This window comes from Brienomyrus brachyistius, chromosome 2 (assembly GCF_023856365.1).
Source record: "Brienomyrus brachyistius isolate T26 chromosome 2, BBRACH_0.4, whole genome shotgun sequence".
Classification (NCBI taxonomy): Eukaryota; Metazoa; Chordata; class Actinopteri; order Osteoglossiformes; family Mormyridae; genus Brienomyrus; species Brienomyrus brachyistius.
Window position 1 is genome coordinate 29663048 of NC_064534.1, and position 24853 is coordinate 29687900.

At 47.4% G+C, this 24853-nt stretch overlaps 2 protein-coding genes across 2 annotated transcripts; both read right to left on the minus strand.

Moving 5' to 3' along the window:
• Positions 1-1770: 1770 nt before the first annotated feature.
• Positions 1771-17067, minus strand: lzts3b (leucine zipper, putative tumor suppressor family member 3b). Its single transcript, XM_048999833.1, has 6 exons — positions 16831-17067; positions 10615-11157; positions 9919-10458; positions 6986-7306; positions 6638-6868; positions 1771-6047 (listed from the first exon to the last, which is right to left on the minus strand). The coding sequence occupies exons 2-6, from the start codon at positions 11065-11067 to the stop codon at positions 5454-5456; spliced, it is 2139 nt and encodes a 712-aa protein (XP_048855790.1). The 5' UTR covers positions 11068-11157; positions 16831-17067; the 3' UTR covers positions 1771-5453.
• Positions 17068-18400: 1333 nt separating this feature from the next.
• LOC125723343 (DDRGK domain-containing protein 1-like) lies at positions 18401-21890 on the minus strand. Its single transcript, XM_048999845.1, has 9 exons — positions 21774-21890; positions 20629-20781; positions 20413-20522; positions 19765-19866; positions 19540-19662; positions 19275-19313; positions 19030-19086; positions 18874-18922; positions 18401-18636 (listed from the first exon to the last, which is right to left on the minus strand). The coding sequence occupies exons 1-9, from the start codon at positions 21859-21861 to the stop codon at positions 18476-18478; spliced, it is 882 nt and encodes a 293-aa protein (XP_048855802.1). The 5' UTR covers positions 21862-21890; the 3' UTR covers positions 18401-18475.
• Between the last annotated feature and the right edge of the window lie 2963 nt (positions 21891-24853).

Here is a 24853-nt window from a genome sequence, read left to right on the forward strand (position 1 = left end):
AACAAAGGGCAGCCCTGGCGGAGTCCAACCCTCACCGGAAACGAGTCGGAATTGGTGATACAGGGACCGAACTGCCCTTAAAAGGAAGCCCGGTACCCCATACTCCCGGAGCACCCCCCACAGGACTCCCCGAGGGACACGGTCGAATGCCTTCTCCAAGTCCACAAAACACATGTAGACTGATCGGGCAAACTCCCATGAGCCCTCCAAAACCCTGCTGAGAGTATAGAGCTGGTCCACTGTTCCATGGCCAGGGCGAAAACCACACTGCTCCTCCTGGATCCGAGGTTTGACAATCTGGCGGATTTTGACAATCCTCCTCTCCAGGACCCCCGAATAGACCTTACCAGGGAGGCTGAGGAGTGTGATCCCCCTATAGTTGGAGCACACCCTCCGGTCCCCCTTCTTAAAGAGGGGGACCACCACCCCGGTCTGCCAGTCCAGAGGCACTGCCCCTGATGTCCACGCGATGCTGCAGATGCGTGTCAACCAGGACAGCCCTGCAACATCCACAGCCTTGAGGAACTCTGGGCGAATCTCATCCACCCCCGGGGCCTGGCCACCGAGGAGCTTTTTAACCACCTCAGCGACCTCCACCCCAGAGATAGGCGAGTCCCCCCCCCAAGTCCCCACACTCTGCTTCCATATCGGAAGGCGTGTCGGTGGGATTGAGGAGGTCTTCGAAGTACTCCCTCCACCGACCCAGAACATCCCGAGTTGAGGTCAGCAGCGCACCATCCCCACCATAAACAGTGTTGATGTTGCACCGCTTTCCCGCCCTGAGCCGCCGGATGGTGGACCAGAACCTCCTCGAAGCCGTCCGGAAGTCGTTTTCCATGGCCAAACTCCTCCCATACCCGAGTTTTTTCCTCAGCGGCCCCCAAAGCCGCATTCCGCTTGGCCCGCCGGTAGCCGTCAGCTGCGTCTGGAGTCCCACAGGCCAAAAAGGCCCGATAGGACTCCTTCTTCAGCTTGACAGCATCCCTCACCCACCGGTGTCCACCAGCGGGTTCGGGGATTGCCGCCACGACAGGCACCAACCACCTTACGGCCGCAACTCCGGTCAGCCGCCTCCACAATGGAGGCGCGGAACATGGCCCATTCGGACTCAATGTCCCCCACCTCCCCCGTGATATGGGAGAAGTTCTGCCAGAGGTAGGAGTTGAAACTCTCCCTGACAGGGGATTCCGCCAGACGTTCCCAGCAGACTCTCACTATACGCTTGGGCCTGCCAGGTCTGGCCGGTTTCCTCCCCCACCAGCAGAGCCAACCCACCACTAGGTAGTGATCAGTTGACAGCTCCGCCCCTCTCTTCACCCGAGTGTCCAAGACATGTAGCCGCAAGTCAGACGACACGACTACAAGTCGATCATTGAACTGCGGCCTAGGGCGTCCTGGTGCCAAGTGCACATATGGACACCCTTATACCTGAACATGGTGTTCATTATGGACAATCCATGACGAGCACAGAAGTCCAATAACAAAGCACCACTCGCGTTCAGATCGGGGGGGGGGGGGGGGCGTTCCTCCCAATCATGCCCCTCCAGGTCTCACTGTCATTGCCCACGTGAGCATTGTAGTCCCCCAGCAGAACAAGTTGCACACACACTGAGCCCGGGCAGGATTCGAACCCCAGCCCTGCATGAGTGAGGCAGTAGTGTCCCCCAGCATGTTCATTCATGTTTTTGATCCAGATGTATGACACAAGGAATAAATGACACAGGAATATGTAGTAATGTTGATTTATTTGGATCTTAATTGTTTAAATTAACATCTGCTAAAGGATACTTTAGATCAAGCTATTACAAGAACATAGGTAAAAATAATAATTAAAAAAAAAGATATTTAAAAATTATTGGTAGTGTTCCGTTTTCTTGCGTGTCACAATATTTCATTTGTAAGAGTAAGAACAAAAGGAAATAATCAGGTAAGGATTTTGGATATGTTTGTTTCTGCTGTACCATGTTGTAGATTCAGTGTAAATATATTTGTATTTATTTTCATACAGTTAAAAATAAATAAAAGCTGAAACGTATGAAATGGATTCACGATAAAAAAAATTAGAATAATGCTCTTGAAGTATTCACACACAATATTTTTGTATACTGGAATAAGTATGTACACATAAATACCAATGATATTTACAGCTAACTGCACCACCTCTCTGTCTACCAAGAACGCAGCAGGACACTGTAGCAGTACTAGTCAGCAAACTGTGTATCCTGTTCTCCTGACATCAGTGTGTTTCACGCAGGCTCCGCCAACCTCCGCACACACGCACACAACAGACACGCCCCCCCCCCCCCTTCTTCAGTCTCCTGCCTACCGACGTTGTCTATCTCTGTATACCTGTTGCTTATGTGCTCACATAATTCAAAAAAATCTCAAAAAAAATATGTAGACAGCCCAAATTTCCCTGAATGTTTGGATGCTTATTAGGTGGATATAATGTACTGACAGACTCAGTACGATAAAAACACAAATTGCAATAAAATAATTGCACTGGGATTTCTCAGCCCTGACGGCATACTGAATATTGTGGCTTTTTTGTTTAACCTACATTTCATTACTTATGCTTGATTCAATTGTTATAAAACAGTGACATCACATATCGAGAGTTTTAAGCTACAGGTGCTTTTACAAAACAGCTGTTATGGGTGTTTTTACTAAAAAGGAAACTATGTTTCCATTACTAAAGCTTGTCTATTTTGACCCTTAGGGGAGAAATAGTGCTGAACTTAAATTATAACTTAAGAATAATCAATGCTTGAAGTTGTTAATTGTTTGTGTGGCTACTTAATTATAAGTAGGCATTTATGAATTGAAATAATTAATACCATATTTATTTAATTGCAAAAATACACAAAATATTTTATATTAAAATATATTTTTATCTGATTGAATCGTATTTTCTTCATTACAGTCACTCCACTAATTAAAATTCAGTCTGACATCATTGGGAATAATGCACTCGATTTGACATGGCTAGAAGCTCAATCAGGTCTAATTAATTTATACTTCTGCTAGCACGAAAGCTAGCATAAACGGTGTTCCATTAATATCACAGCTGAGAAATAACTGCAGTCCATGTCCATCAGAGGCATGAAAAGCCAGAGCTTAAAGATTATTGAGTTACCTTTCAGAGCAATTTGTTAATACCTGGAACATCAGGGTAACTAACCAAAATAATGAGTTTACTGAAAGGTTTAAGAGATTAAAGATAGATTATAGTCTAGAGTCTAGAGGGTTCCAGCATTGTAAACCCAATTCTGAAAAATACGGTTTATTTCACGACATTTTTCAGTTTGATCAAACGGATTTATTAAAAGATTAATCCAGTTCTCAAACATTTAACACAACTGTTGAAATCACTGTGCTGTCGGAGAATGTTGTCATCCCTTGCAAAATGCACTAATCTGTCACAATATAAAATGTTTACTACAAATTCAAAGTACATCAAAACAGCGTGGTGAGTAATGTGATCGTAGGTGTTACAATTAGTATCGTGGAGGTTCTGAGAACACTACAGCCATCGCTGGCACAGTAAAGGTTATATATCGTCTACCTGTTCATTTTGAAACAGTGATCTTTAGCGATAGTCAGTTGTTTTTTTTCCTCACTAATCACTGATGGTAATTTTTATAAATTACTGTTTTATAATTTTTTTTAAGAAGTATCAAAGATTTTAGACAATCTTTGCAAAATATAACAGAATTGGCTTTATTCTGGGAGAAATAAAATATCTTACTGTATCAGCTTTGCTCCACATCTCCACCTTGTGTTTCCAGTTTACAGTATAGTAACGGGCAGCCTGACTCAACACAGCTAATTGCAATCCTTGTATTCTGCACACAACCAATTATAAATTATTTAGCTATTTTACAAAACAATGGTTTTGTAGTTTTTTTCTTTTATAGGAATCCTTATGTTATGAAATTATCCACTTCAAGGGAAAAATGTATGATTTGTGTTAAACAGCACTATTAACAGCACTGTGTTACATAACACTGTGTTATAACATCTTCCCCAAATACTGACCTCCAGCTGCAACCCTTCATTGTAAGTATATTCATCCGGTTCATTGTCTTCCAGAATTTTGTCTCATAGTGCTGGGCTGTCTGCATACAACAAAAAGGACACACAGACACACACAGGCATACGCAAAGAGCCAACTCCGTCGTCCTATTCCAAATGAATCCTTCTTTTACCATATTATTCCATGATCTGTGTTACTACGTAGGAGACTTTCATTGCCAGGCTCCACGTCAACACGCCAAAACATGCCTTCCGGTAACACCACTGATCATTCAAGCCTTGGTCTCAGATGCTATCTGCTCGACGCCGATATTGAGTCATAGCAGCAACGTCACTGACAGGCCCTCGTCCAGGTACCCAACACTTTCTTTACCCAGAGAAACACCTAGTAAGTTCCAGCTACTAAACAACTAGTTAATGACAAACACTTTGTGTGTTGTGTTCACTGCCCAAAAACAAAGAAATGCAAGAATCATTTTCAAGTACTTCATCTGAGAGTGGGTAACCCTGAATTGTTACTGTGTCGCTCTCTGGTGTCCGTTTTTAGTCATGACAGTCTCCAACAACACCGAAAAGCCAGACCTCTCTACCCACAAATGCATCCATATCACCCAGGAAAACATTACCCTTTGTACTTTCTCAGGGGAAAAAAACATTTCCTCTACCTTTCTCTTTTAAAAAAGGTATTTTTTCCCTGAATTATCCCAGTCTGCCTCCTTCCTTGTACACTAACACCCGGAAACATCTCTGCCGTTTTCCTGATGCAGGCTTCCAAACGCAACTGTTCCTTTTCCACCGAGAGATGCTAACACGTCCTTTAGTCTTGCTTTACCCACATCTACAAACACACACACACAACCCATCGGTCCCTCACTCGCTCTCTCCCCCACTCTCCCTTTCTCTATTAGCCTGCTGTCACTTCCACCCCTTTACCACGATCCCTAGATCCCCTTACTCTTTGCTTGGGTGGGGGGGGTGTGGGGGCTTCCCAACAACTGCTCTCCAGTCCCATCTGTGAGTGAGAACCGTGTGCCCCCCACACCCAAAGCTCTTGGGGGATTCCCCACACCAACGCGAGCAGCGTGTGTCAGTCTGGGAATCTGAACGAGTCAGCGAGTGTCTCGGCAGGTCGTGTGCTTGAGCTGTCAGCTGGTGCGTGGATCATCTCTGCCTAGACCTCCGCTGTGCATATCCTCGTCTAGTGATGTCCAATGGGAAACATCCTCCTCCCCCAGCCCCTTTCTCCAGCCTCTGATGTCTAAAGTGTTACTGGGAGCTCCTGGGAAGACTGGGGGAGGGTGGTACGGAGAAGAAGCTGGACTGTACTTTGTTGAACAATGTGGATAGCGGTGTTTTTCTGCTGCTGTACTGGGCATCATGGTCTCTTTGTGATGATGTATCGTGTTGCCTGATCTGCGTTAAATCTCAGTGGATTCGATCCTCTCCAAACGGGTGGGTCCTGACCAGGGTGGCGCCAGCTGGTGCAGTGGCGGCGGTTTCAGCTCCTCACTCGGGGGCGTGGCTACGGGCAGGGCTTGCGAGGGGGGCGTGGCCGGCGACGGGGCCGGCGACAGCTTGGACGAGAGCTGGCCGACACGCTGCTCCAAGGCTTGGTTCTTTTGCAGCATCTCCACATAGCTGAGCTGCAGCTGCGCTTGGTACTGCAGCACACGCTCCTTCTCACCCTGCCAGGTGTGGCGCTCCTGGGCGAAGGTGAGGGCCTGGCGCTCGCGCTGCTGCCGCTCTAACCGCAGCTCCCCCTGCAGGCGCTCCAGCTGCCGCCGTAGGTCGTCCGCCTCCTGTCGCTGCACCTTGGCCTCGTCGCTCTGCAGGCTCAGCAGCGTCTCAGGTGGGGGGGCGGGTGCCGGCGCCGGTTCAGGGGGCCCATGAGGTAAGGGCGATGCCCCCCACGTGGCTCCCCCGCCCCGGCCCTCGCTCAGCTCCCCCAGGGCCTGCTTCAGCCCAAGTACCTCAGCCTCGAACACACCCAGTTTCTCCCTCAACATGGCAACCTGCAGAGGCAGGATAGAGAGAGACGAGAGACTGCCATCAGTTTAAGCACATGGATTCTGGTTCTTTACATGACAGAGTCTCTGTGTGTGTGAAATGCAAACACACTAGTGCAGGGGCATGTGTGTTTCTCAGATACAGGGCAAGTGTGAGAGCAGTGAACCTGCACCAGAATGTGTTAGGATTAAACTCTTTACAACAATCTTTTGGGTACCTCTCCTCAAATCCACTTTTCAAAACTGCCCAAATGATTTCAGTTTTCACTTTTAGCAGTTATTTGATGTGTGTCTGTGTGTGGGGAGGGGGTCATATGTATAATATTACATACAATATTACATTGTGGTCCCCACAAGAGGAAACTCAGTTTCATAAAGATATGTGACTGCAATCAAAATACTAAAAATGCCAGAAGTCTTACATTTTGTTTGGCTACTTATGTTAAGGTTAGGGCTGGGTAGGGGTTAAGGTCGTCATGTTGGGACTGGCGTTATGCCCATAGAAATGGAGTGTCCCTACAAAGATAAATACAAACATGTGTGTGTTGGCTGCTGTGTGTGTGTGTGTGTGTGTGTGTGTGTGTGCTCCTCCGTACCTCCGCCAGTGTCTTCTGTAGCTCGCCCTCACACCGCTCCAGCTCCAGGCTTTTGCTGCAGTAGGAGTCCTTCAGGCTCATCACGATCTCCTCCTTCTCCTTCAGCTGCACGTTGAGCTCCTTCAGCTGGCCCCGTAGGGCCACCATCTCTCCCGCGCGCTGGGTCACCTCGCCCTGGCTTTCCCGGAGCTGCTGCTTCAGCAGTGAGATCTCCCCAGACTTCTGGCACACCTGGCCAGAGGGGTTGGCGTCATAAACAGGGATCGCAGAGAGGGCGTCCACGAGCCAGTTCGTCACACCTCGGTTCATGCCCACCCACTCGATTAGCTGCTCACACCCCCGTCTCACCTCCCACTTGGTTTCTTCCAGGCGAGGCAGGATGTCGGCTTGCTCCTTCCTGTAGTCCAGGCACTTCCTCTCTAGCTCCTCGCGGTGAGACAGCAGGGCAGTGAGGTCGTCCTGCAGCCGGCGCTTGTCCTGCTGCAGCCGTGCAATCTGCGTCTGCAGGGCCTGCTGCGTGCGCTGGGCGCGACGTGTCACCTGCTGCAGCCGGCCGGCGTAGTTCTGCCGCAGCTCCTCCATCTCACGCTCCCACACACGCTGCTTCTCCTCGAACACCTGCACGATGGCCGCCTCACTCTGGTCCAGGTTCCGGCGCATGTGCAACACCTGCGGGCATCCGGGCGAGGTCAGCTGACAGCCCAATGGGAGTGCTCGCCAAAATCCCAAACGGAAGCGAATACGCTCCCGAATACATATTTTGTACTTGCATAGTGCTCCCCTACACTTACTGTGATCCCCTCATATGCACTGAGTAAACACTGTCACAGGATTTAAGCTATACTCATATTTTGATTGTGGTGGATGCAGTACCTCGCTCTCCACTGGGTGGCACTGGTAAACACACAATGTTGGTCCTCGGACAAGAGTGATGTAATACGCAAGAACAGCAACACCCATAGCAACCATTTACTTTGCAGCAAAAAAACTATATGTCGTAACCTGTCTTCCAACTGAAAGACTGTATGAGAATGATGCATTACTAACATTAAAAATCCTGTTTTTTTTTTTCGTGGTGGGGGGGTGAAGGTTATGCCAGGTAGCATAGGACACCTGAATGGGATGTTTACAGGTATCACAGGACACATACACACACTACAGGGAATGTAGAGGCACCAATTAGCCTAATTGCATGTCCACGGGCTGAGGCTGGGGGCCAGCATGACGGGGGGGGGGGGGGGGGGGGCATGCAAACTACACACACAGAAAATCATGAGCCACTAAGCCACGCCAGGGTTCGAAAACACCGGCTATGTATATAATACATGCAAAACATCACCTCTAATGAATCTTTAAGTGATCAGTAATACTTACAGTATGTATAAATATATCCAAAACGCACTGCCTTTAGCTCTAACTGTGCTTCAATGGGTGGCCAACCTTTACATTTCTGGTTTATGTCTCATGGACTGGGGGGGGGGCGTCTAGTGTATTGCTTTCACCAAAGTGTAACCATTTCCGATTTTTTCAGATGAACAGAAGGCATGAACGTGCACGGGCGTAACAAAATGACAATATATAGTTTATTTCTGGAAAGTAACCAGCCCCTCCTGAAAACCCCCCCCCCCCGTTCCGTGGTCTGGTGGAGTGCTGGTTCAGACTGGTACCGCGGACTGGAGGACGGGAACCTCTAGACTAGACGATTCAAATGAAAAACCGATAAAATGACAGGGATTCACTCTAACTACTCACTAATTCCTGAATCAAATTCCGTTTTTATTACAGTGTAAGTATACTTTTAATGGCTAGCTGATCAGTGCAGTAGCTGTAATGCTGTTTTCGTTAGTGATTAAACAATATATAATCCGATAATAATCTATAATACATTGAACAGTAATTTATATTGTGACGTTCACTGCGGCAGTGACGACAGAAAGGACACATTAAATCATGAGTGCAGCACAGGTGCCTCCGTCTAGGGCTGTGGTGAGACCATGCTGCCACTATTGTCCAGCTGGATTGCATCAGATGCTATAAGCAGCGGCTTACAGGCACATGCAGAGCTGGACAGGTGTGGGGGCACAGCAATGAGCATCTCTACTTCCTAGCTAACAGCAGCGCACTTACGGGAACTGTGTTAAGCGTCAACATTGTCCGCATCATGAATCCTCAGCCGGGCACCACTTAGCGGCCGTGGAAGACAAGAATGCTCTTGTAGCGTGAAGAGACACAACGCAGGGACACTAAATGCCACGCGTATGACGCAAGTTTGCAGACGAGGCAGAATGGTATGCAACATTTCAAAATTTCTTGCAATATCTCTTCCTTGTTATCTGACGGGCTTTAGGACCTATCGAAACTACTCATGAACATAAATAAATAAATTTCTGAAGAATGCGTATGTACTCTTCAATCGTGCCTATCCTTTGTCCAATCATAAATTCTTATGGTTACCAATTCACCTTGGTTCCTCCATGAGGAACCTTGGTACTAATCTCAGGAAGATACTTTCTGTCATGGGAAGCCAAAAACGAGATTTTACCTCTTTGCCTGAATTTCTCATGCATTATATAAAACTCAATACTGATTTTGGGGCCCTACTCAAAAGGTCACCCTGGGACCACCATCCCCTCTACACAATAAACAGCTAGCAGTTAGAGCCAGAAGATCATTGCTGGCTTCATGCTGCTTCAGCACCTTCTAAATATGGAACACATTTATTTCATATTTAGTGTTGCGACCATTTATGGTTTGAATGGTGGTAAACAACATGACCCCCCCCCCCCCATTTTTTAGGTGCTTTAGTCCTGCACCTGCAGGCACCTTCCCCCTTCAGCAGCATGGAAAATACACATGAACCTTGATCAAATCCATCTGCTCACTGCTACATTGTGCTAAAATAAAACAATTGTTGCGCTGATCACCTTGGATACTCAATCCTAACAATGTTCTTTACATCACCCATCCCCTTTATAGAGTGTTCAGCTCTCTGATTCAGACCGCAGCCAATCCGCTTCCTATTCACACTGCAAGACTATCATGCCACAGAGTGGACTTAGCTGCCAGCGCCAGGTGGAGCTCTCACACCCCACGGCGAAAAGCACGTGGAGTATCTGTAACTGAATGGTCCATCCATCCATCATACATCCACCCAACTGTCCATCCTTGCATCCATCCATGCATCCATCAGCACTGATGCAGTACAGGCTCACAGTCAACTAGCAATCATAACAATCTTTATTCATGTCACATGACCAGATCCTGCACCCCTGGCCCGTTACCTCCTGTTCCTTCTCCCAGAGTCTATCTTCCAGATCCTGGATGATGTCATCGGAGGAGGGGGAGGGTCGGAGAGCCTGGGGGGCGTCGCTCAGGTGGCTGAGCCTCTGGTAGGAGGAGGAGCTCTTGCCTGAGGAAGAGCGTCCACTGTCGGAGGCACTGAGCCCGTTCTGGTAGCCCGGCTTCTCCAGGCGATCCAGATTGGCGCCGGCCGTGCCCAGCCGGTTGATGTGGCTCGTGGAGGCGCTGAGGGGCCCCAGCGCCTGTGAAGGGCCGCATGCTGAGCCTGAGCCCGTGTACGTGGGCAGGCTGGTCAGAGAGTTCCTCCCCGAGTCCGACAGCGCCCCCTGGCCACTCCGGCCTCCACTGGGGCTGTCGCTGCTCTGCTGGCTCCCTGCAGCACTGGGTCCCCCGCTGGCCCCCACGCCCCGCCCCCCCACAGCGCCACCTCCGGCCTGCCCTACGAGGTTCTGCATGGAGTGGAAGCTCTTGGGCACCACGGGTTTGAAGGCGGAGGGACGCACCAGGCCGCTGTTGTTCTGCTGCAGACAAAGAGGGAACAGAAGGTACACGGAGCTTCTGTATAACAGACAGACGGGGCACTGTGTCACCATGTCACTCGTCTGGACAGGAAAACAGACGGAGACACTGAGACGCTGCTATATGCTTAGCATGGTCTGCGAGGGCCCGGACCTCACCTGCTCCAGCTTCCCAGACACGGGCAGTATTTTGGGGGGGTTGGGGTTGTCCGGTTTGCTCCCACTGTTGCCCCTGTACTGTGTGGGCCCATGGGCGGGGGCGTTGTTCCCACAGGCGTCCAGGCTGGCGCCCGCCCAGGGCCCCTCCCTCCGTCCTGCCCCGTTGAGGAACACGGCGTTGGCCACCTGCCGCTCACAGTTGGAGTTGGCACGGTCGCTCTCGGAGACGGCGCTGTCGGAGCCGGCGAGCGGGGGTCGGTCGGCGCTCCCGCCGCGCTCGTCGCTGGAGGCGGTGCTCTCAGAGGGGGGAGGCGGGGGCCTCTCTGTGCTGCAGCTCCGGCCGCTGGGGCCACGGCGTGTGGGGGGCGGGGCCCGCGGCAGCGTGGTGCGAGTGCCCACGCTCTTCATGGCGAACTCCTGCTCGCCTGCCACTCCGCTGCCCACGCTGCCCATCCTGAGGGAGACGCCTCACTTACTCGGCTCCCCGCAACCCACGGCGGCCATCGCAGGCACAAGGGGGGCGCCAGCTGATGGGCAAACACACTGAGAGAGAGCAGGGTGGGGTGGGGGGGGTTACGGGAAGGGTTAACTCTGATGCTGTCCTGACTGTACACAGGGTATAAGTTTGGGCCACAGAGATGAGAATAGGGTCAGCAAGGACAGACACACCCACACACACACACACACACAGATACACGCAAAGACATATAGGCACAGAGGCACAGACACACACTGACACCCAAAGGCACAGACGGACACAAAGAGGGTCACAAACACACAGGCACACAGCAGAAACAGAGAGCCAAGGTCAAAAGCAGATTTATTAATTAACTGCTGACTACCTAAAAACCACGTGAGTCCACACTTCCACATTTAGGAATATTTTCACACACCTTCCTGGCACAGTAACACACTTGTATATATTTTATACAGCAAGGGTGCGATGTGTAGTATTATTTAGATTAAAATAATACATAATATATAACATAATCTGGGGCATGGTAGTGCAGTGGTTAGCACTGTTGCCTCACACCTTTGGGACCCGGGTTCGAGTCTCCGCCTGGGTCACATGTGTGTGGAGTTTGCATGTTCTCCCCATGTCGTCATGGGGTTTCCTCTGGGTACTCCGGTTTACCCCCACAGTCCAAAAACATGCTGAGGCTAATTTGAGTTGAGAAATTTCCCGTAGGAGTGCATGTGTGAGTGAATGGTGTGTGAGTGTGCCCTGCGATGGGCTGACCCCCATACTGGGTTGTTCCCTGCCTCGTGCCCATTGCTTCTGGGATCGGCTCCGGACCCCCCGCAACCCAGTAGGATAAGCGGTTTGGAAGATGGATGGATAATGTAATCCATTCACCTATCTCTCCATCCAACATTTCTATTCTAATTTCTATTAGACTGGGTCATAGGAAGCCTAACCCAGGAGTCATAGGACAAAAGGCAGGGGGGACAGAACCCCCCCTCTCCAGACACGGGGACAGAACCCCCAACCCTGAAAGTAAGATGCCATCGGTGTATATCTACCTACGCTGGTTAGCAACATATAAACTGAAATGATATATATCTAATGTATATGTATACATGAAACATGAAAAAAAGCAGCTCAGAATTTACCAAAACGTGAAAGAATTCAAATACGTGCTTGAAAATAATTCCAGTCCTAAAAAGTGCTCTTGTTATTTATCAATGTCTCCAGAATTCTGTGATGGTCCAGTTCCTGCTGAATTGGTCCAGATTTAACCCCGGATGTCAGCTGATCTCATTCACATGCGAAAGTGTCCACTGAGCTTAAGTTCCATGTCATGTGATCAGGTGTATATGTGCACACTATCAAAAGCTTATGCACACCACAGCTTTAACCACTCTTACTTTATAAACTGCCTAATTTTTTATTCTTGTTAAGCATTGGAAAGTTGAGTGAACAACTATGAATGAAAATATAAGTCAAGTTTCTTTTACACAAAGGAAAGAGTATGTAACAGTGCATGTCTGACATCCTATTCACTGGCTGTGTGGTGATGGCATAGTTAAATTCTAGACTGTCCTTTAACTTTAAATGCACTAGTTAACAGTTTCATCCCATGAAATAGAGCAGTACTTAATGTCCCTTCCAGAAAGGATGGAGGTTACTTTGATGAATTAAAGATATAACATTTTCTTGCTAATAAAGGTACTCAAATACTGAACATACTGTAAATTTATTTGTTAGCAAAAAAAAATAGTGTATTTTAGTAACTGTTAGGTAACATGCACATGTACAAAAACCTTTGGTTTATACTGGTAGTATAAATTACATATTATACATATAATAGGGGCGGCATGGTGGTGCAGTGGTTAGCACTGTTGCCTCACACCTCTGGGACCCAGGTTCGAGTCCCCGCCTGGGTTACATGTGTGTGGAGTTTGCATGTTCTCCCCATGTCATCGTGGGGTTTCCTCCGGGTACTCCGGTTTCCCCCCACAGTCCAAAGACATGCTGAGGCTAATTGGACTAGCTAAATTGCCCATAGGTGTGTATGTGTGAGTGAATGGTGTGTGAGTGTGCCCTGTGATGGGCTGGCTCCCTATCTTGGGTTGTTCCCTGCCTCATGTCCATTGCTTCTGGGATAGGCTCCGGACCCCCCGCGACCCAGTAGGATAAGCGAATTGGAAAATGGATGGATGGATGGATAATATATTAAATAATGGGAGGTGGCAGCAGCGAAGGACAAGTGTGCATAGATAATCTAGCTTCATGCATTTCAGTGTTGGCCAGTGTTTGCACTCTGTGTCATTGCCAGGGAGAGTGTCTCTGCTTATACCTGAGTATTTAGTATAACGACTGTATATGCATGATGGTTACTCCCAGGGAGAGCGTCCCTGCTTATACCTGAATATTTAGTATAACGACTGTACATGCATGATGGTTACTGCCAGGGAGAGTGTCTCTGCTTATACCTGAATATTTAGTATGACGACAGTATGTGCATGATGGTTACTGCCAGGGAGAGCGTCCCTGCTTATACCTGAATATTTAGTATGATGACAGTATGTGCATGATGGTTAGTATCAGGGAGAGCATCCCTGCTTATACCTGAGTATTTAGTATAACGACTGTATGTGCATGATGGTTACTGCTAGGGAGAGCGTCCCTGCTTATACCTGAGTATTTATTATAACGATTGTATGTGCATGATGGTTACTCCCAGGGAGAGCGTCCCTGCTTATACCTGAGTATTTATTATAACGATTGTATGTGCATGATGGTTACTCCCAGGGAGAGCGTCCCTGCTTATACCTGAGTATTTATTATAATGATTGTATGTGCATGATGGTTACTCCCAGGGAGAGTGTCCCTGCTTATACCTGAGTATTTAGTATAATGACTGTATGTGCATGATGGTTACTGCTAGGGAGAGCGTCCCTGCTTATACCTGAGTATTTATTATAATGACTGTATGTGCATGATGATTACTGCCAGGGAGAGCGTCCCTGCTTATACCTGAGTATTTAGTATAACAACTGTATGTGCATGATGGTTACTGCCAGGGAGAGCGTCCCTGCTTATACCTGAGTATTTAGTATAACGACTGTATGTGCATGATGGTTACTGCTAGGGAGAGCGTCCCTGCTTATACCTGAGTATTTAGTATAACAACTGTATGTGCATGATGGTTACTCCCAGGGAGAGCATCCCTGCTTATACCTGAGTATTTAGTATAACAACTGTATGTGCATGATGGTTACTCCCAGGGAGAGCGTCCCTGCTTATACCTGAGTATTTAGTATAACAACTGTATGTGCATAATGGTTACTGTCAGTCTTTGCCTCGTCTGCTTGCCCCACCAGGCACCTACACTATTGTCTCTGCTTGCAGGTGTCGGACACCCATCTCCAGACGAGGAGTAAGCTTTTTGCAGCCAGCTGCAGCTCGTAAACCCTCCCATTCTTCCTCCGCTCGCCAGGAGTCCGTTCCGCTTCCCTCGCTTCCTTATGTGTCTCACACGCAAGGGCGCCTTGGTGATTAATACGAACGAATGCCGCTCGAGTCCCGTGCCTCGCAGCACCCCATTTGACCAGCAGGGGTCTCCCAGCTTCTGTGTGGCCTTACTGAAGGCACATGCTGAAACTCCCCTCCTTGCTCGCTGGCTCATTCACTCACGAGCATTACATCATTGCTCTCACGCGCCGCTCACAGCGCACACGCACACACCCAGGCGCGCACAATGGGCACAGATACAACTCTGTTTTCGAAACAGCGGCACTTCGACAGACATGGTAGAGAAGCAGAGGTGCACAAAAGCCCACCCCCCACCCCCGATTGAACTCTTCTGGATTGACAGCATTCTCAGGTAAGGCCGTTCGACAAAGGGGAAGCGTGTGCCAGCATGTGCTGCAGGTTGGCGTGCTCCGCTAAGTTGCAAAGCGCCTATGACCTTTTGTACGGACACATGAGAGTCTCATGTGCAAATCTGAGAGCTCTGCACAAAGGCGGCCCCTACAAACGGAGCAAGCGATATACAAAATGCATATGAAATACACCCACTGAAGGGATATTGACCAAACAGCCCCAACACACCTCTGCTGAATATCTGCCACTTGTCCTCAGAAAATTCCCCAGATAAATACCCCCCCCCACCCCCCCCGGACACCTACTGGCCCAAGGGGACCCATAATGTATTCTCCATCCTCCATGGGTATCTCTCCATAACCTCACAGAGTCTGCCCCTCTCTGGAGGCCCGGTACACATGGAAGGTGCCCAGAGCCCAACAAATGAAACCTTTCACAGCGAATGTGTCAAGCACGTGTAACACGTCAAATTATACAGCCTTACAGGATCAGCGGCTACACATTTAACGAACTCTGTGCTATGGGCTAACAAACGCTCTGCTAATTGGTAACCACAGAAAACCAGCTACTACATGCTACATGGCTAATACACATTGTACAACACAACACACCTCCCTAACACCACACATGCTCACAAAAAGGACTCATCTCTTACACCTTCAGAAGTAAAACCTGAGGATATCACACTCCCCTACCATGTCCTTCTCTATTAATAGCAGATGTTACAAATATAAATGTACCTGCTAACCCCACTTCCGCACTCCCTGACCTACACACAGGACACACCAAAGATCGCACACACACACATACACACCGGCAAATCCAACACTGTACTAGTCAAACTACTCACCGCCCACCTTACAAACATCCACAACGCAGATACCCACTAATACTACACATCATACAAAGCAACACACCTCGTACTTGAGTCATGCCCAGTACTACACAGCAAACACCTCAATATAACATCGTACTCTCCTTACACACAGGGTGCTACACACTGTACCTTTAAATAAACATCCCGCATTATTGCCCTATACATCCGTAGATAAAATACGCACCTTGCACACTAAATACCACGCAATATACACCGCATAAGCGCAAATTCCACCGCCTGGCCGTCCAATGGTATACACTTGACGCTCAGCGCACCAAATATAGCCCATAAGGACCTTATCTGGCCGAGATGCACGTTGCAAGCGTTATCCATTTCCTGCCATCACCGCAGCCCGGGCACATCGCTGCATCCTCACCTCCATCTACGCACACCTTACCGCACACACGCACACGCCAAAGCTTCATCCTACATCTATCACGGGGGGCAATCGTATAAAAGCGGGATAATGACCGGATTACTCAAGCGGCCGCGTCTGGCATTAAAACCCGAGTCGACATGCCGCAAGGGGGGCGAGAAACGAGCAGATCTATTTTCTCCGTCTTCGCCCTGGTAAAACATTACATAATGCGTGTCGGCACACAGCAGCACTCCGCCGATCCGGGCGTCCCGATGCGGGCGGAGAAGGAGCATCGCGCATCGTGGCACAGACAGCGCGCCCTACTCCTCTCTCCGTCGCCTTTACACCGACTTTACTTCCACTCCGATGAGTAATATTAACAAACACTAGGCACCCCCCACCCCCAGCACGTAGCCTCATCTACCTCTCTCTCTCTTACCCCCTCTCCATCTCCCCCTCCCTCGCTCTCTCTCCTCCATCCTAGAATAGCAACTATAGCAGGATTTAAAAAAGAAAGATCCGCTCAGGTTTGCAGATAAATACGGCAAACGGTGAGGTGGGGGACGGGCGCCGTCCATTACATCTGGCGCCGCCGCATCTGTGCGATAGGGCGAGCAGCACACAGCAGTGACATTATTAATCCGTACTCACTGTTTGCGGCACCGCCGTCAGTGGCGTGTGACTCCAAACGACCCCGGGGTGTGTTTGCGGCGAGCCTGCCGACTCCTCTTTGTCCGGCTCGCTTGCTGGGTCTGCGCGGCAGCTACGGCGGCGCTGTGAGGGTCGTGGCGGATGCTGCTGTTATCTCCCGTGGTAGCGATCGGGTGATGGACGCAGCGGCGGCTGCGTGCATCAGCTGTACCACACGCCCACCTCCGCCCCGCCCCCCCAGTAGTCCTCCAGCAACGCCCCCTCCCGGTGTTCCGCGCATGCGCGGCAGGGCCTTCATTTGGTGACATCGATTTCCCCTGGACCACCTTGGCTATTCCGTGAATCCTCAATCTGCATCTCCCTTATTTTCACGCATGTGTCCGGCAACACTTTGAAACCATCACTGAGCGAAGGTCCCGCCTCTCCTGGGGTGTCACACTAGCACGCGTTTATTGACAAGGAACGGGGAGGGTTGAAATATTCACTAGGCTCTCAACAGAAAGGCATCTATGTGCAACGCAAAACACAACAAAGGTCTCAGCTTCCACTTTGTATTATCAAATACATTTGAAATAATACATCAGAGGGGTTGAAGTAAAAGTTAAATAAAACGATTAACAAAGAATCAGCAGGTGAGGGATTGTTTTATCAGGGAGAAGGTTCATCACTGTCCGTGGTGCTGATCAAATATTTTAAATGCGTTCAACAGCACAATAATATTTACTTTTTTAAAATCACCTGATACACAAACGAGAACAGGTGTTTTTATGCTCTGCCTGTTTAGGAACAAACTGTAAATTACAATAACTAAAGAGGTTGTTCCCATTTCTATGAATACAGTGTAACCCATATGCTCACTGATGTCATTAGCAGCAGGAAAAGCAGAGGCAAACTCACACACTCACAGCCCCTCAGCACCCACCTAGTACTCTTTCCACTCACAGATTCACTGGTAACATCCAGAATGTGTCAAAGTTGCCATGGCAATGTGCTCCAGCCAACATTAGGCTTCCTGCCCCTCCTCCAGCAGGCAAGGAGGGCCGCCTATATTCTGCTGCATGAAAAGTGCGGATGCTTTATGCTGGGGAATATAGAACAAGCACATAACAACCACACATTGGAGCTCCAGATCCAATGATGCTCACAGGTATCCAAGTGCAGTCAGCTCTAGTCAATAGTACAGGGTCTTAATCTGACACCAGGTGCTCTTAGAGCAGCAGAACACTGCACCTTGGCTTCGGACTTGGAAACTCCAATAACAAAGCATGCAACGACCTTTATGGTTAGGATCTAGCCTCTGAAGCCAGTGCAAATTATGCATTTTACATGGGGTCAGAACAGAAGCAACATTCTGGCGTAGGTTGGCATGATGTGTGCTTACAGGAAGCCTTGACATCACACTAGTGCAATTCAGCTTGGAATCCAGGTACCCGGTGAGCAACATGTGGGAGCAGATTCCAGCTCCTACAGGAAGTTACGCATTCATTCACCCACACTAACCATGTAAAATTCAGGTTTTACCAGCATGCCACACTGCCTCTTAGGAGTCGCATCAGAAATGACAGAAACATTAAAGGCTTAACTTTATTATACAATTCTTTTAAGCTGTGCATGCACGCATGCCCACATATGGGGCAGCCCCCCCTCAGGCTGTGTTGTGGATCACTGGGGTCAAGTTGATGAGGGAGTTGCTAGCCTGGGCCAGTTCAGTAATGGACACTCTGCCTCTCTGTTTGATGAATTGGGCCACAGAACTCAGCTCCTCTGGCGTGATGAAAATAAACTTGCCCCTGTCGTCTATCACTCCTAGGAGATGGAGGGAGAGAGAAAACAGGAATCAAGAGATGACAGTATGGGGGAACAGAACGACAGCGAGCGAGTAGGGGAGTTGAACAGAGACATGCAGATTAGGAGAATATTTGCAGCATGGATCACAGGCAGACGCTGAATCACCTGAAACTAGCTTTCATAAAGACGTAGTGAAGCTGTCATGCGATGCCAGCACCGGCATTTTTAAATAGCGGCTACAGTTTTTGGTCTCACCTGTGAGGGAGCCGTCGGCAATGAGGTCCTGCAGTCTAGAGATGGCATCCTGCAAGGTTCAACATTTAAAAAAATGTCTTCAAAGTTGTCACCAGCTCGAAAAAGATCTCAGGTAACGTGGGTTGAGCGCATACAGCGCAAGCTGGCTGAACTGACCTGGGTGCGCATCTCAAAGTGTGAGGCCAGGTCCTCCAGCAGAACCACCTTGGAGTCCTGGGTAGAGGAAACAGAATAGGTCACAACAAACCATTTACTAATGTAGTAGTTCTTTGGAGTACCACTAATGTGTGCTATCAGCACCCAACCAAATTCCAGGATGACCTGGTAAGAGTCGAAGAATAACACCAGATTTCCAGTGAGCTCTCTTACAACTTCTCCTTTGGTCATCTCCATGGTCTTACCTTGATGTACTGGATGAACTCCTGCAGCAAATTTCGAGACTGGGGGAAAAAAAAGGAAGTAACATAAAAAAAACAACTGTCATTTGACGAAGACTAAGACAAAAAAAAAAAAGTATGTCAAAGAAATCAGTCCATACACATGTACTCCTCACAAACACTGACAACATACTTCTACACCCTAGTCACACGTAGACAGGTAAAGGGGACTCAGTACTACACTCCCAAAGGTTCATACACGTTCTTCTCTCATTCACGGTTTCCTCACCTCCTGCTCATCGAGTTGCTCAGCAATTCCCTGCTCCTCAATCACAAACGAATCCTTCAGTCGTAAGTACTCCTCTTCCTCCTTCCGCTCCTTCTCCTCCTTCGCCCGGCGCAGCTCTTCCTCCTGGAGAGAGGAGCGTCAGAAAGCACGTGCACCGTCAGGTTTGGTGTGTGCCGACGTGCACGTCTGTGTATTCACTACATGCAGGCGTGAGCCGCCAAATACCTGCCGCTGCTCCAGCAGCCGCTCCTTTTCCTCCTCCTTCCGCTTCTCCTGGTCTCTCAGCTCCTGCAGCCGCCGCCTCTCCTCCCTCTCCTCCTGCTCTGCCTGCAGCACAGGGCCTAAGATTATGCGCGCTGACGTCCCTCAAACACAGCTATGCATTCACCCGCAATACATGTAGGGGCTGGGATATTTCAGCAGTTATATCTTTTGCAATGTTTCAAACTCAGATTCTAGAAAATCCAGGTTTAACACTGAGATGATAGACAAAAAGAAACATCCAACTACTGGAAGAAAAAGCCAACAAACAAGGTGGGCTAAAGGACAATCGAATCGTCCATTCCGCAGTCTGAAGTCTGAATTTGCGGGACCCACATGCAAATTATGTTTTGGTGTGACAGTGCAAGGTGGAAACGATGACTAGGTTTACTGATGACATGTCTGGTGTGTTACCGTCCAATAAAAGTAAAACCTCAATGCACACCTTGCAGACACTACTGACTGAGCTGAAGACCACAGAACACTGCTACCTTACAGGGTACACGACCATGAAACCCACCAATCCTGCAGGCTGTCCTGCACTCCTGTGCAGTTTACACACGTAACTGGAGTTAACGGTTCTGTCTTATACTTGTCTGTTTTGGGTCCTACCTCCCTCTGGGCTTTCTTGGCTTGTTTGTCCTCTAGTTTTCTCTTCTTCTTGGATCCTATCTTTCCTGGTTGAAACTGTGGGCCCACACCCTCCTCCACACTGCTGTCCTCTACAGGGACATGAAGAAACAGACATACAGAGAGCATGGCTCACACCCTCAGTTGTCCCCTGAATGATACTCAAAGACCTCACAGATCTGGTCCAGGAACAATTACCGCTATCAGATGCGTCCCGCTGAGGCTGCCTCTGTCTTTGGGCAGTCATCCTGCTGTTAAGGTTTCTGCGTCGGGGCATGCCTGCACCTCGCTCATCCACCACTGGGTGGGGCCCTGCCACTCGACCGACCGCATCTTCCTGAACCCGACCAACTGAGAAAGAGTAAGGAAGCAATTTTAAGTGTATTTAGACTCTATTTTCTAAACATTATTTTAAGATATTGACATTTATACAATTAGCAGGCGCTTCCGTCCAAAGCAACATAGAAGTGGAGATCAAGGACCAGGTACAGACAGTGTCCCTGGAACAACTGGAATTAAGGGCATAGTTCAATGCCAATGGTGACGACACTCTGCCAGGCACACAACCTTATCATAGACAAAAGACTCCTAACCAAAAACTTTGTTAATTTTAACTGTTTATTTAGATGTGAGGGACTTATCTTGACCAAAATTAAAATAAAAATAGTACTACGTAAAATAAGGCGAATGTAAGTGCTGGGTCGCTTTTGTATTAAACCGTTAACCTCTCATGTAAAAACGGCTCCAACATAAATCCTGTTTCTAGGCCACTTAATAAAAATCAGATTCAATTCAGCTTTTAAAGAACTTAGTAACACCAGTACAAATATTTTGCATTCAAACTCTTTGTGCTACTGACTTATACTATCAAAAATAACTTAAAAATAATATCTAGTACATTTCATACCAGTTTGAGCGTCAATTTTTGACTGTTGAACATAAATCTTTGCATTTAAGTGTATACAAATCTTAATTATTATTCTTAATCCTTAAAAATTCTATGTGCAATGATGTAATGATGGATCCAAATAACGGAGCATTGCACATTAAAGGCTATCTGTACATGTTTCAGTTAGCAATTTTCATAACGATTTGTAAGTCGGCGTCCTTGATTTTAATTCATACATAAGCAGCAGCTACTGCCATTACAAACTAGCGGGCTGTAACCACCAAACGCAGATGTCCAACACATATTAAGACTCATTTAAACAACGTGAATAGAAACATCTCTCTTCTCCTGTGGCGATAAGCTGACATCACTTCTAGGTATGTATTACGTAACCAATTCTTAGTCTTCTGATAATCCTGGTTTATTCGTCTAGAGCTCATAAATCTCCACTCACCCGCCTCCTGCTTTCCTCGTACTTTAATCGCAAGTAAAATCAACAGAACTAAAGCTACCGCGACTACCACATACACCAGTACCTCCATTGCTGTTACGTCAAACTCGTGACACGTGATGCCAACACGTAAAACAATTACCGGGTCACCCCTATCACGTGGTTTATTATCTTACCATTGTTTCTTCTTACCGCCACCATACGGGCGGGAGGAGTGAGCACGCACATGCTTTATTGAAATTTGTTATACTTTCCTACTTAAGACATAGAACAACATGCTACCATTAAATACACGATGCTCAACGAAGAATAACTAAAGGAAAAGTAATGTTAATGTACGATTTAACATGAAGCAGTTAAATTATAAACAATACATTACATAATACACATCTGTAAAAGGTTCATCCACAAAACGAAGCCAGAGTTTTAGTAGCATTTTCCTCATTTAAATATATATTAAAATAAATATTTTATCTTTAGACATTTTTAAATGACTAACACCTAAAAGCTACACAACTGAATACATAATTGAATGCAAATATTTAAATATAAGAAAATGCAAAGCAAATACAATGTATAATATATAGAGGTGGAGATTTCAAGTCCAGAGAGTATAAATCCAGACCAAGATTTTGTTTGAACCAACCACTTGAGTATAAAGAGTCACAGTCACAGAGTACTGAACTGGTTGGTTGAAACAAAATCATGGTCTGGATTTGTACTCTCTGGACCTGAAATCTATCTACTTCAACATCATATTTACTCTAACCTAGACGTTAATGACGATACAATTATTTATATTACCATGAATACCAGAAAATATTAATATCTTGGTCTAAATAATATATTTCTGCTCCCCTTAACATGCAAAGTAAGCTGCATTCCAAACTGGATTGAAAAGCGACATCACAATCGACAGCAAAATTATCAACCTATTCTTCAAAGAGCTCCTTGTAAGGTTAATGACAACCCAAAGTTAACCTGATAACGAGGCTATAACAGTTATTGAAACTTCTGACTTTCAGGGACTCTGAGAATCAATATTTCGCAACCATGATGCTGCTGCCGTAATACAATACTGAGAAGCTGAGTTGTGTTTGTTGTGACATTATCTGACCTGTGGCTTTTGTATTATTTATGCACCTAATCATTCATTAAATTTATCTGGGTAGTAAGTGCATATTTAGCCTGAATAAAATGTGTTATTATTAGAACACTGGTGGAAATACAGGCAGTGAAGCAAGTGCAACGCACCAATGAGGTACCCTGAGCAAGATGCCGCCCCCAAGCACTGCTCCCCGGGCGCTGAATTTGCTGCCCCTGCTATGTCACAATGTCACATACGGGTTAAATGCAGAGGACACATTTTGTTGTTGTGCACTGTGTGCTGTGGTGTGTCAACAATGATCACTGATAACCAAATTCTAAATTCTAATTCTCACAGACTTAATTGACATCACCTGGTAAGGGAATGAGTGCGAGAGGCTGCAAGGGCTCAAAATAGTATAAATAGGAAAAGGAGAGCATATTGCAACATATCACATTACCATGACAACAGCAAATCATGTTCCTCAGTATTGTGGCTTTGGGACTTTAAAGATCTGCACTTTCTTCATGGACAAGGCATATAAGGGACTGACTGTTAAATTTGAACATGTTCTGGTGTAAAATATACGTTTTCAATCCATTCCTCCTTGAAGGGCTTCTGCCTTGCTTTATAGGACTTGATTCCCGCTTCTAGAACCCTGATATGAACTTCACACTGCTTAATGTTTCCCATTATTCCTGAAGGTCACTTGATATCATCCTCTGATTCATGAGGTACTGCTGGGTAAGTTGACAGTCATCTCTGGTTTTAGAAAGTCGTTTCTGCCCTCTACCTGTCTAGTTGTCGGCTGTTCTCAGGATCTCCTGTTTCAGTTTGTTCTTTTGTACTGTGGTCTTAGAAATTTTGAACCTGGAAGCAACCTGCAGCTCAGTGTAGCCTTCAGCCAGCAGAATCAAGAATGAAGCATCTAGTCATGCAGACTGCCTCTAGAAACATTTGCGAAAGAATGGGTCACTCTCAGGAGCTCAGTGAATTCAAGCATGGTACCGTGTTAGGATGCCACCTGTGCAATACGTCCATTTGTGAAATTTCCTCACTACTCCATGGTCAACTGTTAGTAGTATTATAAGTGGAAGCAACTGGGAACAACAGCAACAGCAAATAAAATAACAGAGGAGTGACAACTCATGCTGAGCACACTATGTGCAGTAAGTCGCCAACTGTCTGCAGAGTCAGTAGCTACAGACCTCCAAACTTCGTGTGGCCTTCAGATTAGTTCAACAACAATGCGCAGTGAACTTCATGAAATGGGTTTCCATGACTGAGCAGCTGCATCCAAGCCTTACACTACCAAGTGTAATGCAAAGCGTTGGATGCAGTGGTGTGAAGCATGCTGCCACTGGATCCTAGAGCAGTGGAGATGTGTTCTCTGGAGTAATGAATCACAATTCTCTGTCTGGCAATCCAATGAATGAGTCTGGGTTTGGTGGTTGCCAGGAGAACAGTACTTGTCTGACTCCATTGTGCCAAATATAAAATTTGGTGGTGGGGTTGTTTTTCAGGGGTTGGGCTTAATGCTGCATCATTCAAAGCCATTTTGGACAATTCTATGCACCCAAATTTGTGGGGACAGTTTGGGGATGTACCTTTCTTGTTCCAACATGACTGCACACCAGTGCACAAAGCAAGGTCCATAAGGACATGGATGAATGAGTCTGGTGTGGAGGAACTTGACTGGTCTGCAGAGAGCGCTGACTTCAACCCGATAGAATACCTTTGGGATGAACTAGAGTGAAGACTGCGAGCCAGGCCTTCACATCCAACATCAGTGCCTGACCTCACAAATGCTCTCCAGGAAGAATGGTCAAAAATTCCCATAAACACACTCCTACACCTTGTGTACAACCTTCCCAGAAGAGTTGAAGCTGTTATAGCTGCAAAGGGTGGGCCAACTCCATATTAAAGCCTATGTATCAAGAATGGGATGTCATTAAATTTCATGTGTGTGTAAAGGCTGATGTCCCAATACTTTTGC